The sequence below is a fragment of the Equus asinus genome, chromosome 7 (assembly GCF_041296235.1).
Source record: "Equus asinus isolate D_3611 breed Donkey chromosome 7, EquAss-T2T_v2, whole genome shotgun sequence".
In the NCBI taxonomy this organism is placed as follows: Eukaryota; Metazoa; Chordata; class Mammalia; order Perissodactyla; family Equidae; genus Equus; species Equus asinus.
Genome location: NC_091796.1, coordinates 14,782,787 through 14,798,243, shown reverse-complemented (window position 1 = coordinate 14,798,243; position 15,457 = coordinate 14,782,787). Strand labels below are relative to the sequence as shown.

Sequence of the window (15,457 nt, the reverse complement as noted above, 5' to 3'; positions counted from 1 at the left end):
CTTCTACCTACTAGAGGTGATACACCCATGCCCCCAGTCGTGACCATCAGAAGTGTCTCCTAGGGACAGCATTGCCCCCATTGAGAACCACTGTTGTAAAGTGACTTTAAAAATAAGAAAAAGAAAATTTTGTATTTATTCACCTATTTGTCATTTCTGGTACACTTCATTCTTTTATGTAGATCCAGATTTCTATCTGGTAGCATTTTCTTCTGCCTCACGTATTTCCATTTACATTTCTTATAGTGCCAGTCTTTTGGTGGTAAATTCTTTTATTTTGTGCATCTGAAAATATCTTTATTTCACATCAACTTTTGAAAGCTGTTTTCGCTGGGTTAGAAATCCAGGTTGACAGTTTTGCCTATCATACTTTAAAGATGTTGCTCCACTGTCTTCTGCATTTTCTAATGAGAAGTCAGCTGTCATTCGTGTCTTTGTTCCTCCCCCCTCCCCCGCCTTTATTCCTGGCTTTCGGCCATTTGATTTTGATGTGCCTCAGTCAAGTTTTTTCATTTCCTTTTGCTTACTGTTTGTTGAGCTTCTTGTATCTGTAGGTTCATAGACGTCATCAGATTTGAAGTATTTTCAGCCATTAATTCTTCAAAAGTTTTTTCTGTCTCTTCTCCTTTGAAGACTCCAATTCCCTATAAATTAGGCTGCTTGAAGTTATGCCGCTGCTCACTAATGCCCTGGCTTCTTGTTTTTCCCGGAGTCTTTTTTTCTCTGTGTTTCACTTTGGATAGTTTCTGGGACACAGCGAAGTTCCTGGGAAACAGTTTGGTTCCTTGGAGGCGTGGAGTGGAGACTCTGCAGGCCGCCAGAGCCCTTTCCCCTCCGCACAGCTCTCCTCCCACCAGTCCTCCGCCTCTGAACTCTCCCGCCTGTCCTCCTTCCACCTGGGGAGGCCGCCAGGCTCCACTTGGGTTTCTCCTCCCTGTGCTGCAGCCCAGAAATTGTTTCCAGGCAGTAAGCTGGGCAGGCACCAGTCTCACTCTCTGATCTGCACTTCTTATTGTCCAGTCTCTGAACACTGGTTTTTTGTGGGGGTTTTTTGCCTTTTTTAAAGTTGTTTGAGACTTTTCATATGTTTTTATATGTTTTTCATATATTTTTGCAATGTTTTAGTTGTTACTCCATTTTTGCCTGATATGAAAGTTCTCCTTAATAAATGTTTTGTGAATGAATGTGGACATGTGGCTTCATATTCTTGTATTATTTCCCATGCCTCTATGCCCTTTCTTTCACTGCCATTTAAAAATAAAATCGTCAGAAGATAAGGGTGGGGGAAACCATGTGTGAAGCACAAATATGTGCTAATCATTCTTCTTTGCCCACAGAGATTAGTTGATATAAGTGAGCTGGGGTTAGTCTATTCTTAGTCTGTAGTCATGAAGAAAGAGACAAGACTGGGATAGGCAAATCTGAAAAAAGAGTGAGTCAGGTGGGCGTGGAGAGGGAGAGGTGAGTAGACTTAGCACGAAAGTGTTCTTGCTTTGCAGGTTGTGTGTTGCAGCCCTGTCGGTGAATAACTTCTGTGACAACCGGGAGGCCCTGTATGGTGTATTTGACGGAGACCGTAACGTGGAGGTACCCTACCTTCTCCAGTGTACTATGAGTGACATTTTGGCAGAAGAGCTGCAGAAAACAAAAAATGAAGAAGAATACATGGTCAATACGTTCATCGTTATGCAAAGGTAAAGCTGAGAGTCCCTGCTGTGTGTTTTCTTGCTCTCGTTTGAGTGTTTGCCCTCGGATTAGAAAACTAGGTGCCAGCGATCTCAAAGCACTGTTGTGGAACAGGGTATGCAAGATGCATTCAGGCCACTTGGTTTTGCCCAAACGTCAGGATGGACTGTGTTCTGTTTGAGACATGCTGATGTCCAGACAACTTTGTAGGAAGTCGAGTCAGTGACAGGAACTTGGTTTCTCTTAGAATTGGACCTCACAGGCTTGTCGTGATTCCAGATTTTCACCAGATTGTTTACAATGCACTTCACCCTCCCCGTAAAATCACCTGGGCTCCAGAGGCTCTTTAGACCCTCTGGTGTGTGAGCTGCTCTTTCAAATGGACTGTTTCGATCTTGTTATGTTCACTCGTATGAAATACTGTCGCTGGTTTGAGATCATGCAAACCTTTGTGAACTTGAGATGGTCAGATTTTAGGCCAGGCGTTAAATCATTCTTCATATGTTGTTACTGAATGTTCAAGACAGTGTTTCTAGCAGAATCATAGGCCATTGCCTAGAGGTTTTGGTCACCATAGGAATTGTGGAATGTTGTTTGTAACTCTTAGGGCTGAATGTTACAAGCATTCCCTCCTTCAAAGAATTGCTCGTTCTTTTGTCACTTTAACAGCTTTGTAGGTTGTAAAGGAATTGCCTGTCTATTAATATTGTGCTGCAAACACTTGCTGATGTGGGACCAAGAAGTGGAGAGTGCTCTAAAGGTCGTGGGAACAATGACGATCTTTTCTCTTTCTCTCCTTTTTCTCTCTTGATAATCTGCCAGAGGAAGTATCTTTGTAACAGGGATAGAAAAGTATCTGCTAAGGAATGCTGCTTCAGAGGAGCCTTTACAGATACCCTGAGTTGTGGGTGTAGTCAAGAGGAAAAGGTCCTCCTGAAGAGCTCAGTGAGGGCAGGCCCAGTGAGGTTCTTTGCTGCCAGACACACCTGTCTTTCAGAGTCTCGGTGGGCAGGTACAATTAACCATTGGATACTGGTGGTAGCTCTTATTTAGTGAGCCCTTAATATGTACCTGTCCTTGTTCTAAATACCTTAATACCATAAATTTTACACAGTGAGATAGATAATGTTACTGTTCTTGTTTTACTGATGAGTAACTGAGGTACAGAGAGGTGAAGCAAATTGCTCTAAGAACTAACAGATGGTACAGCTGGAATTTGACCTCAGGCAGTAAGACTCCAGAGGACGTTCTGCCTGCCAGGTACATCCATCTCCTCTTCTGTGTTTACCACCATCCCATCATAAGAAAAAAACAAGTAAGTATCATACACACAGACACAAACGTGCACACACACAACCCCATCACCCGCCCCTCCAAGAGATCTGCTTTTTATAGACTCTCAAACATTGGAAAGAATTAAGAACTTAAGAAGCTCAAACTCTGATTACCAGCTGTACTTTTTACAAATTCCATCTATTTCTGGCTTTGCTGAGAGGAGTCATTATGCCTTTGAAAGGAAGAAAGTGGTGCTGCCTTGGCAGGGCCTAAAGCCAAATCCAGTCATGAGTGTCCTGAAGTTGCAGTGTAGAGACCCAAATTGTCGGCCCATCTCCAGGGTCATTTGTGTGCCTCCTCTTTTCCCTCTTTGTTAATAAGTTATGGGATGTGTGGTGATCTTTTCGGTCCTTAGGAGAACTGTATGTTCTTTGTGCGTGACATCCTAATGCATGTGAGTAGGCAGCCCTGGTTTCCATTGCTATTACTGCCACTTACCTAACGTAGACCGGTGATGTGAGCTGACAGCACCTGAGGGTCTGCCCTTGTCATTGGAGGAGTCTGTCTGTCTTCACCTTCTTGCTCCTGTGCCACTCAGGATCAGCGGGGACCTGGGAGGCACTGCTGTCTGTGGGGCTTGTCATGGGGAGTTCTTGGCTCCTTTTGATTGTTGAAACTTGCAGATGCTGTGTGTATTCAGTAAGTCTCTGGATTAATGGTCATGAATAAAAGCACTTTGGAGCTTGATTACTAGAATGTCCTTTCTGTGAATGTTCTAGGATAGACACTGGTCCAGGAAGCCTTCGCCATATAGGGCAAGAACATGAATGGTCCAATACTTAAAAGCTCATACCAGCAAACATCCTTATAAAGGCAGAGAATGTGGTCAGGTAGTTTTGGAGTGTATGTGTCAATGGGTCTCGTATGTCTGCACCTGCTCCTATTTGAGTGGTCCCTTCAATTTCCTCTCCCTGGAGCAGAGGGCATTTAGAGAGGTGAATGGGGCAAGCAGTGGTCATTTTCCTCTGTCTTTGGAGTGTGCTGAGATGGCGGTAGCAGGCTGGATGCACAGGACAGGGGCTCCTTTCCTCCACATCAGCTCCTGGGGCTTTAGTGGTAAAGTGACACTTCACCTCAGTTGTGAGCAGACACCTCTCTGTGTGTATCAGATTCCGGGGGCTCTTTTCTTCTGAGAAGCTGAGCAGAGCCTGCTTGGGTGAAAGAGGCTGAAGTGAACCCCTAGGTTCTGGTTTTCCCCAAGCGCTGTCCAGTGGCCCAGTCAGAAAGTTGAATTAGCAAAACTGACACATGACAGGTTGTGTTTACCTTCGCCCTTCGGATTCCAGGAAACTCGGAACTGCTGGGCAGAAACTTGGAGGTGCTGCTGTCCTCTGTCATATCAGGCATGACCCTGTGGACCCAGGAGGATCCTTCACCTTGACCTCTGCTAATGTGGGCAAGTGCCAAACAGTTCTCTGTCGGAATGGGCAGCCGTTGCCTCTGTCCAGATCGTATGTCATGAGCTGTGAAGAAGAACTGAAGAGAATTAAACGGCACAAGGCCATTATCACTGAGGTGAGGGGAGAGCCCTTCTCTTCAGGGTGGTGGGGAGGATGGGTCCAGGGTCATGGCAGAAACCAGCCAGGGAGCATTTCCCTTCAAAGAACGTTCTTTGAAGTTGGTTTAAAATTAAAATTACAAATCCATGTGTCACAAAGCAAATTCTTTGTGTGATATGTCTGAAGACATTATGATGTACAGAATAATAAACCATTGATTGATGGCCTCTCTGTGTCAGGAGCTGTGCCAGGTGCTTCAGGGCGTTATCACATCTGATCTTCACAGCCATTCTGCCAGGGGCTGGTTTGGGGGTTGAGGGCTCTGCCCCTGAAATTACACAGCTGGTCCTCATAGCCTAGTTCTGCCACCTGCAGGCTGTGACTGTTAAACCACTAAGCCTCAGTTTCCTCATCTGTAAAGTGGGAATAATCACTTATCTGTCCTGTCTTGCAAGGCTAGTGTGAGCATCAGTGTAAACGTAACTCGTTGGTATTTCGGTTCGTGTCTAGTGTTCCATTTGAGTAAGGCCGTGAATGGTTTTCATTCAACCAGGGGCGATTTTGTCCCCCACAGGACATTTGGCAAGGTCTGGAGACATTTTTGTTGTCACAACTGGGGTGGAGAGTGCTTTTGACATGTAGTAGACAGAGGCAGGGGGCTGCTAAACATCTACAACGTGCAGGGCAGCCCCCACAACAAAGAATTATTGGACCAAAATGTCAATAGTGGCACTGTTGAGAAACTCTGGGGTAAGTCTACGTTATAACAAGATTCATTATAGCGCAGCTTCCCAAACGGGCTCTAGGAGTTCTGCTCCATTCACTAATTCAGCCTACGATGTTGGTTGTCTGCTGTGTGCCTGAAGAATGATGTGGGGATACAGAAGTGACCCCCGCAGACACCCACCTGCCCACAGGAGGTGTCCAGTCTTGTGTTGGTGATAAAACCCAAAGAACCATGTGTAGCCTGGGTGAAGAGAGGTGGAAGTTTACAGACCAGTAGAAAAATAACTGTGATTCTGGATAGGCTTTGATAAATCAGGGCCATAAGAAAGACACAGAGGGACTCCAGAAGCCACCATGAGGATCTGTGGAAGTGAGTCTGTGTGTCGATTTTAGTTCCCTGCCTATTCTGGGAGCAGAGAGGACTAAAATGGACAGTAGACACTATGCTAGGGAGAAAAGACAGTCTAAGATGGGACAGAATGTATTGAATTAAATGCTCAGTATTGCAAAATGCAAAGGTTAATTATTTCTACTGCATAAATGCATCACAGTCTGTGCTTCAGACTTTTTCTCCTGTTTTCTCTGCCTCTCCTCTTCCTCACTTTGTCTGCATTGCTAAATACTCTACTCCATTCGGAATTTTTACTTCTCTACTTTGAGGCACGCCCCCAAGCATGCACGCACGCACACGCACACACACCATTGGTTCTGATGGGGAGAGATCTCAAGGGTTGGGCAGAACAACAACGGTAATTTTTGCCAAATTCCGTACTTTGGGGAAGAACAAATTATGTGATTTGTTCTTCAAATCGGGAAGAAAAATTGTGATTGAAACCCTGTTGTAGTAATTTTACTTCTAAGAATGCTGTCTGCTTATAAGCATGGCATGGCAGGATGCATGCAGGGTTGGGGAAGTCACCCTCAAATGTAGGCAGGTGGTAGGGTTGGAAAGGAAATGGATATTCTCTGGAAGTAACACTTCCTTTGAGGGAGTTGGTGAGACCATCTCCATTGCCTCATCCTAGACACACACTGAAAGTTACCTTTGTCGTAATGGAGCCTGCCCTGGAAGGGGTCTTAAAAATAGGGGCATGTAGAGGCATGTTATGGACCTGAGAACCTCAAACTTGACAAGTAAAGAACCGAGCAGGTACATGGGGTCATCTCCCCCCTCCCCTCTAGCTTCAGAGTAGAGGTCCTTTTACTGGCAAATGGTCTGAAGTTTAGTAATTAATTAGATTCGTGATTTAAATGGCGTGAACCCGACTGAACGAAAGCTGGAAGACTGTCTTCTCCATTTGCCACCAGGAGAGCAAGTTCAAGGAAATGAAAGAACCTGGCACTTCTCCTCTAGCCTCTACCTCTCAACACGGACATTCTTACCCTGCTTTCTCTCCACCATTTTTTTTTTTTTTAAAGATTGGCACCTGGGCTAACAACTGTTGCCAATCTTTTTTTTTCTTCCTGCTTTATCACCCCAACCCCCCCCCCCCCCGTACCCAGTTGTATATCTTAGTTGCAGGTCCTTCCAGTTGTGGGATGTGGGATGCTCCCTCAACATGGCCTGACGAGCGATGCCATGTCCTCGCCCAGGATCCGAACCCTGGGCCGCCGCAGCAGAGCGTGCGAACTTAACCACTCGGCCACGGAGCCGGCCCCTCTCCACCATTTTTTTTTCAGCTTTCTTAAGTTTAAAACAGTGTCTCTCTCCCCGCTTCTGCACCTTCAGACACTCCCACCCCTCGTGGTTGATGTGCTGTTGGAGAGTAACCTAAGATTTGGGGGCATTATCTTGAACGGTCCCCGCCTCGTGTCTGCTCAGGACGGCTCGTGTCAGAAGGGCTCTTCCTCTCCTGTGGGTTTCAGGAGAAGCTGATCGGTCATGATGTTGTGTCAGGCTAGCTGATGGTTTGCTTTACAGATTGGCACGTCTCTCTACCCAATGTACACACGGTCCCAATAAAGGGAACAGCTGAAATACTGTCCTCTTGTCCCTCCTGCTCCTGGCCTGCCCAGGCTCCTGCCCCAGGTTTCTGCTGACAGATGGACGTTAACCACTCACCAGAGGGTGAGCAGTCCTTCCCTTTGTGGACTACACAGCACTCTTCTTGGGGGCCCCAGGGAAGCTGCACAGTTGCGACATGCACTCTGTGTTAACGTCTGTTTGGAAACCCCTCTTCTTCCAGGACGGCAAGGTGAATGGAGTGACGGAGTCCACGCGCATCCTGGGCTACACCTTCCTCCACCCCAGCGTGGTGCCTCGCCCCCACGTACAGTCTGTGCCCCTGACCCCTCAGGACGAGTTCTTCATCCTGGGAAGTAAGGGCTTGTGGGACAGCCTGTCCATCGAGGAGGCTGTGGGGGCTGTGCGGAACGTGCCTGATGCCCTGGCTGCTGCCAAGAAGCTGTGCACGCTGGCCCAGAGCTATGGCTGCCACGACAGCATCAGCGCCGTGGTGGTGCAGCTCAGCGTCACTGAGGACAGCTTCTGCTGCTGCGAGCTCAGCGCAGGTGGGGCTGTCCCGCCGCCCAGCCCAGGCATCTTCCCTCCCTCCGTCAGCATGGTCATCAAGGACCGGCCCACCGATGGGCTGGGCGTGCCATCCTCCAGCAGCGGCATGGCCTCTGAGATCAGCAGTGAGCTGTCCACCTCCGAGATGAGCAGTGAGGTGGGGTCTACAGCTTCTGATGAGCCCCCGTCTGGAGCCCTGAATGAGAACAGCCCTGCCTACCCCAGCGAGCAGCGCTGCATGCTCCACCCGGTCTGCCTGTCCAACTCCTTCCAGCGCCAGCTGTCCAGCGCCACTTTCTCCAGCGCGTTCTCTGACAATGGCCTTGACAGCGATGATGAAGAGCCAATTGAGGGTGTCTTCACCAATGGCAGCCGAGTAGAGGTAGAAGTCGACATCCACTGCAGCAGGGCCAAGGAGAAGGAGAAACAGCAGCACCTGCTCCAGGTGCCAGCGGAGGCCAGCGATGAGGGGATTGTCATCAGCGCCAACGAGGATGAGCCAGGTCTGCCCAGGAAAGTAGACTTTGCCACTGTGGGGACCATTGGCCGCCGGAGGGCCAACGGCTCTGTGGCGCCCCAGGAAAGGAGCCACAACATGATAGAGGTAGCTACAGACGCGCCTCTCCGAAAGCCTGGAGGCTATTTTGCGGCCCCGGCTCAGCCAGACCCTGATGATCAGTTTATCATACCCCCAGAGCTGGAGGAGGAGGTCAAGGAGATCATGAAACACCACCAGCAGCAGCAGCAGCCTCCAGCACAGCTCCCCCTGCAGCAGCCACAGCGGCAGTGCCCAGCGGACCCGCTGCCAAACTACTGTGACACACCACTATGACCCGCCCGAGCACTATTTAAGAAATAAACGAACCAGGAAAGACTGAGTTGCAAGAGTCTCCCAGGCTCACGTTAAACCAGGGGTACCCACACCCTTCTCCCAGACACTTCCCCAACTGTCTCTGCAGCTAGGCTCCAGGGTCTCCTCCTGTTGGTCCTTTTCTTTAATAATTACCACTTTTCTTCTAGTGATGCTTTACCAATATGATTGAAATCTGTTAACTTCTTCCCCTAACATATCAGATGTGTAAAGACAAAGAGCAAAAGGTTTAATATATTAAGAGAAACAGTTAATGATAATGTAATATTTTTTAAAATGGCTTTTTGTTGTTTTGTTTGTTTGGAAGGCAGGGCAGGTTGCCAGTGCTAAGTGATATAATAATATTGTAATTCTGTATTTCTTCGGGGGGAAAAGCTTTTTTTTTTTGTCTTGAAAATGATAGACATTTGTAGAATATGGAGACTAACTCCTAGGAGTTGCCTTACTCTGTCAGGTGACTTAAGTCACTGGGATTCACTAATTTTCTCTGAGAGAACAGTTGATTGAGAAATTTCTATTGTAAATAGCTCAGTGTTGTATAGTGATGCTTCAAATGTTTTGTAGTTTGGCACAAGGACACAGCCTAAACAACTGACTTTCCTCTCCCTTCCCCTCTGAGGAGCCTGCCTGCCCACGCCCGCCCCATAACCCACGTTTAGTTCATTAAATGGTGAGGCTGGGCAGCTGAGAGCATTTCTGTTCAGATAAGGTGGATCTTAGGCCACTGGCAACGAACCTGCACCCAGGGGGCCTCTGAACCTTTTCTCCTCCTCTCCTGTCCCCACCCAGCCTCTTGACTATTGCAGACACTTTTTAATTGTGTTCCTTGCTGCTGCCACAATCAGCATGATTGTATAGAGTTCAATTAGATCATTTACATACCAAGAGTTATATTAAAGCAGAATGCACAAATGAACGTCATAATTTTTGTTATAATAAATATAAAATTTACAAGTATTGCACCCATCTGCTTTTGTCTCAGGAGCCAGATGTGTCTTGCAGATGATCACACCCACCTTGGGTTTGGAATGAATGGATATAACTTTGGTGTTATGAGCTATTTCTGACGTTGGTGTTTTTTTAAGGGGAAACACTCAACAGGTTAGCCTCCATTGAATGAGGCAGTGAAATCAACCCTATGGTTAACAATGCAAGTAGCTGATCTTACAGCCTTTCTATTTCTTGTTATTATTATGTAGGGGAGCCATTAAAAGGGGACTAGGTGGAGGTTGCACAGAGGAGATCCCTAGAAGACTTCTCCCCCACAAGCCCGTTTGTCTCCAGTCCTCTCAGGGGCCCCTCCATCACATGAACAGGTTAGTAGACCTTTATTTGAACGATCCCCATTTACAGACTGTAGTGCCCACCTCACCCCACCCTGCATCTTGTAAACCGTGTGTTGAAGATGCTGTTGGTCTTCTCTATCCCACAGGAACCAACTTCCCAGGTAGAGCTGTCTTCTTTCTTCAGGTCTGCCCTCAAGTAGTACCTGCCTAGTTCAATGACAGGACAGAGCAATTAGTATTTCTTGTAGACTTGGTGAGGGGCTGTCTGTCCCTTCACTGAGTGGCCAGATCAGTAGACTGAGCTTGCCTTGGTTATGTCCATACTTCATTCTGTGTCAGGCTACTTAAACACCGTGCTCTTTGAAAACCGCTAAGGCCATGAAAGAAGATTGAGCTCATCTCAGCCCAGGAAGAGACCCAGAGACCAAAGGACTAGACTGCCCAAGCCCAGCGTTCTCTGCTCTAGACCAGAAACAGAACCATCTCAGGATCCTTGCGCCCATCCGCACTCACCAGCACCTTGCCTTCCTCAGTCTTTGCCCTGCTCGGGTGGATCGGAGCAGACTTGGAAAGCTCTGGGTTTTTACAACAGTAGTGCTTTATTCACTGCAGAAGATCTGGGCTGGTTCTCTGACTTCCTCAGTTCTTAAATCTCCTGGGAGATGGGTTCACACCTGTTGCCTGAGTGGGGCATACCCAGACTATCAGGGTGGGTCCCTCTTCCACCGCAGCTCCCTTCCGGAAGGGTCAACACTTGCTGCCCTGAGTGTGGTCAACTGAGGCAGCAGCCATTTGAGAATTCCATGACGGGTCCCACGGCAGCTCCTTATGCCAGGGGCAGCCGCTGGGACCAGCAAGTCTCATGTGGAGGTTTATCTCACTTACTAACTGTTGTGGCTGTTGTGGGAGAACAGGCACAGGCTTGGTGTTGGTGTTTCCTCAGTCCACGGTTCAGTCAGTGTTTGCTTCTGTTTACTGTATCATTGAGTCCCATTGAGCACATACTGCTTAAAGATACTGTGGAGATACAGGATAAAACTTTGCCTTTGGGAGCTTGAACTAATAGGCATGTGGATGGAAAGATAACAGATGAGCCCATGTTAGGTGGCCACAGAGGCAGAGACATACTAACAGGTCTCCTGGCTCTTGCTTGGGAGCCTCCCAGTTATTTCCTGAGGAGTCATTTCCTTTCACTTCTACTCATCAAGGTAGCATCTAATACTATATTTAGAACTGCTCACAGACTAAATGACAGTGCTTCGTATTTGAAGATCCCCGAAGCCATGGGATCTCTAGGGTGGGTATGAGGGAAAAGGGCATTCCCGCTTGCTACATTCCCTTTTTCCTGCTGGAAAGCCTGGTAATCGGGAGAGGGTTGGGGAAGAAGGAGGAAGCAGTTGGAGCAGAAGGTGGGAAGCTCTGAGGAGGCCCACAGCTTTGCTACTAGACTCAAAGCTCCTGATTGAGAACCCTAGAGGGTTTTTGGTGTTGGACCAGCCACGTGTGTGTCCATGGAATACTGGCTTTGAAGAGGACACCAGGGCCAGTCTCTGGAGCCCAGACACCCAACCTGTCTGACTTGGTTTCTCTTGATTGCTTTTGTCACAGCACCACCTGCTGGTAAGATTAGACTTTGGGAAGAAGTGGTCTTAACTCGCGTTCTTTCTTTATCTTTATCCTTCCTCCACTCTTCCAGAACAAGCAAAGTTTAAGTTACTCATTCTTTTCCTAGACACGTGACAGCAATCCCAAGCACTGTTAAATAGGCAGAGAAACAACATTAAACCATGTTGTTATTGTACCTGTGGAGGTCTGCTTTGTAGGGTGGTTCAGTTGATGATAACTGGCGCCTGTGATGGACACTGTTTTTCCATGGGAAATTGACATGCGGACATATCAAGAGATGTCACCAGAGTCATAGCATTGACCTGGGAGAGAGGAAGTCAGTCTCCAACATCCATCCAATTCCCATTGCCCATGGTGAAAGATAAATAAAAGTACATAATGTGCTTTAGGTCTTATGGGATAACATCTGAGGGTCAGCTCATTGCTGGCGTGCTCGGTGGGGAGAATAAGATAACTCCCATTTGATCGTGCTAATGACCATGTGCACACCCGTCAGAAGGCATTCTGAATTAACCCCGACACATCAGGAGATAGACTTTCTGTAAAGTATGGGCGCTGTGGAATCTGCTGTACCTACCTCCCCAATGATCAAACCAGGTGATGTATTTGAAGTAATCTGTAGACAGTAAAGCCTTATGTAAGTGCAAGTATTGTTGTAATCGAAGAACTAAGGGTGGTCAGAAAGAAAATAATTGGGAACACAGCAAAAGTACCTTTTTAAATTACAAACTCTGAGAGAAACATCTGTTGGATTGTTCCAGGAGGGAGAGGATGAGATAATGATAGAGAAAATAGGTTTTTCTCATTGCCGTTGAATTTCATTTTTCTTTCACTTCATCCCCCAACCTATGTTTGATGCAAATGAATCTATGCAAACTTTTTTATTCCACGGTTGTCATTCATCTGTCATGAGCAGATTCCTATTGCTGCGGATGCGAGAGATGGCTCTAAGGGCTCTTCCTCCCAGGCCCAAAATTGCAACCAAGTTCAGACTTAGTTTGGCAGACCCGTTGCCCTGATCCATAATGAAAGCAGCAACTCCAGCTAGCAGACAAACTTCAGGCTAGTGATAGGAAACAGGCTCCACCACCACCATACCCACCGGTTCACCACGTCCGTTTGCTCAACGCGTCTAGGAAACGCCACCCTAGCGTCACCACTGTGTTGGGCTCTGGGTCACCACCTGGGACCTCGAATGCAGTGGGGTGTGGGTGCAGTGGTGGCTGTGCCGACCTCGAGAGGTCAGGGCCTGAGCCAGCATCAGGGTGGACTGTGGCCCACATATTGTCCCCTCCCTTCTAGAAGACTAAGGTTGAACACTTGACAGGAGGAAATGGGCAAGGGAGTCCCTGAGGCCACCTTCCGTTTTCTGGGGTGTGTGGTCAAGTGGCAGGCCATGCTGTCCCCTGCCCTGAATTTAAGTGCCCTGGACAAGCACTGTTTTTGTTGGGCTCCAGTTCAGTAGTCCCTTCATTTTATTCTAAATCAGAAACACAGTGTCCTATCCTGTTCAAAGGGGGAACAGCAGAATACTTGGAGAATTTTCTTCCATCTGCTTATGACTAGAACTGTTCCCAATGTCATTCCTCTATTTTTTCTAAAGACGTGGAACGAAAACCGACTTCAAACGGAAATTTCAAGTACTTTCTCGCCGTTACTATTTTTTAGGTCTTATTCCAATAAACTGTGCCTTCCCCTAATTACTAACCTTATCTATTGAAAGAAAGTTGAAATGGCAACTGAGATGAATCTCCCAAATGTTGCGCCTCCAGATGTTGGCTTTTCTCGAACTGATTTATAGGTCATTTGCTTTGCTCAGTCTTTAAGAAAAATGCTCCACAGTTAACATTTGGAGGTTCTTAAACCAGTTTTCCACTTAATAGAAATTGCCCTGTAAGCCAGGAATAAGTCATGCACACAAAATAGAGTCTTTTATTTATTTATGGTCTATAATACATTTTGAGAACTACTCGAATATTCCTTTTCCTAGAGCATTTCGGTAGGTTAAAAATAGCTTGTTGAAAGGTGTGTCACATCCCTGCTACCCTAAGCACAATCAGCTGGACTTTTTCCTCAGGAGCTGAAACCACCATCTCTCACAGGCAAAACCCGTTAGGATTTTTTTCCTAGAAACTTCATTCAGCATGTATTACAATGCTGTCTGCATATAATTTGCACATCAATTTCATGTAAACATTTTTATGAGTCCTTCACTTTTCAAATTTAAATCTCATCATGATATTCTTTGGATGACAGTGGGGTTGGGTTTTGTCCTTGTTCCTTCTCTATTACCAGGAAAGCACACCAGTGTGACTGGAGAGCACAGCCTTTCCTCTCCATCTCAATCTAGTCTGAGCATCTTAGGGCAGAAATGATCTCGAGAGTTCACCAAGTGCCCACTTGTAGGCAGAATCAAACTATGTCCCTCTGCTGAGTGGCTTTTTGTTTCTTCCTGCTGGAGCTCCAAGGATAGAGGCTCCTCGACCCCCTCCATAAGCTGTTGAGCACCTACAGGAGTAAGTTGAGCACCCACTCTCTGCAGAAGTGCTGGGATGGGTGGAGTGCAATGAGAGGACCACAGAGATGAATAACAAACCACATTTTAAAAGAGGGTTAGAGTCACACAACAAATGCACCGTAAATGTCTGCCCAGTAATGAATGAAAACACCGGTCTAGCCCAGATTCGAAATATTCGGAAACACTGTCTTAAGTCCTCTCACACTTGTCAGACTTGGTGTCCAGCTTTTTGGTTCAAAATTTATGGCTGGGACTGAGGGGTGAGGAGCCCAGTGCTGTCTACACCCGAGTTGGGACTGGCTTAGGTGGCTTTTGAGCAGCATAGAGACTCATCCTTAATGTACAGGTAGTCACTCTTCCATAAGCCCCAGAGACTGAGGTATGTTGGCAGGGGTGGAAGGAGGAAAATCATCAAAAGTCTAGGACTGTCATTGTCACTACCCAAGAGACTACCCACAGATTGGCTGTATTGTCAGCCACTGTCAGCTCAGCCAAAGGGGTGTGTGCGTCGCCCGCTTCCTGCCCTGGAGCCGGGATTTGAGAGGATGAGGAAAAAGCTTCCTAACACGGGACTGGAATCCAGTCTTGTTCAGGGTATCTTTGACACCTGAATTCATTTATTTCCCTTTTGTTTTGCAGTGGTTTTACCGCAGGGTCATGACACATGAAGAAATTGAAGTCAGCCAGCTGATGTGGAGATCTCTCTCTCTCTCTGACAGAGTAATAAGCACAACTAAGGATAAGGTGCAGACTGCCAGCAAAATATTAATTTCCTCCTTGGGTTGATTAATATCCCTTGTTTTAATTCGGTTATTGGCGTAGCTGAGAGACAGCGTGGGGAGCTACAGTCTCACATGGCCGCAGAGGATACCTCCCTTTCTGAAGGGAGTGACCTTAGCTGCTGGAACTTGACCCAGCCTTGGTCCAGGTATGAGATGGAACCGTTTTCAGTTGTTGTTTTGGCAGACTAAAAATTGGTTGCATAGCCACAATTTCTTATGCTTCAACTTAATAAATACAGTTCTTTGGAGCTGTGGAAAATGTCCTGTTAAGCTAGGCCCCCCACCCACACACTCTTGGCTTTACCTGGTGCTCCAGGGTCTGTTTATGAATTGCCTGTGAATGGTTTTGACCATGGTTAGGCATTTCACTGCGTGTCTCTTTTAAATTGCCTCTTGGGCCCAGCACAGGCCATTTCACATACTCCATGATCAATAAATATCAAGTAAATTATCCAAAAACAAATGGAAACTGCAGTCTGGATGATTAGCTGACTTACACCTTTAATGAATCTCTGCCACCGTCACCACAGAGGGTGGGCACCAGGGAGCTCACTGCTTTGCTGTCCTTCTTCACTGAGCCAAAGACAAATTGGAACAGGCACCCTTTGGGTGATTT

General features: G+C 47.0%; 1 protein-coding gene across 1 annotated transcript in view; it reads left to right on the top strand.

Annotated features, from left to right (window-relative positions):
- The window catches only part of PHLPP1 (PH domain and leucine rich repeat protein phosphatase 1), a 218,487-nt gene extending 208,901 nt beyond the window's left edge, over nucleotides 1-9,586 (top strand). The window contains exons 15-17 of the mRNA XM_014843764.3: nucleotides 1,500-1,694; nucleotides 4,308-4,536; nucleotides 7,433-9,586. Of these exons, the coding sequence (XP_014699250.3) occupies nucleotides 1,500-1,694; nucleotides 4,308-4,536; nucleotides 7,433-8,590 (1,582 nt within the window). The 3' untranslated portion in view covers nucleotides 8,591-9,586. The remainder of the gene's footprint in view (nucleotides 1-1,499; nucleotides 1,695-4,307; nucleotides 4,537-7,432) is intronic.
- The last annotated feature ends 5,871 nt before the right edge of the window (nucleotides 9,587-15,457 follow it).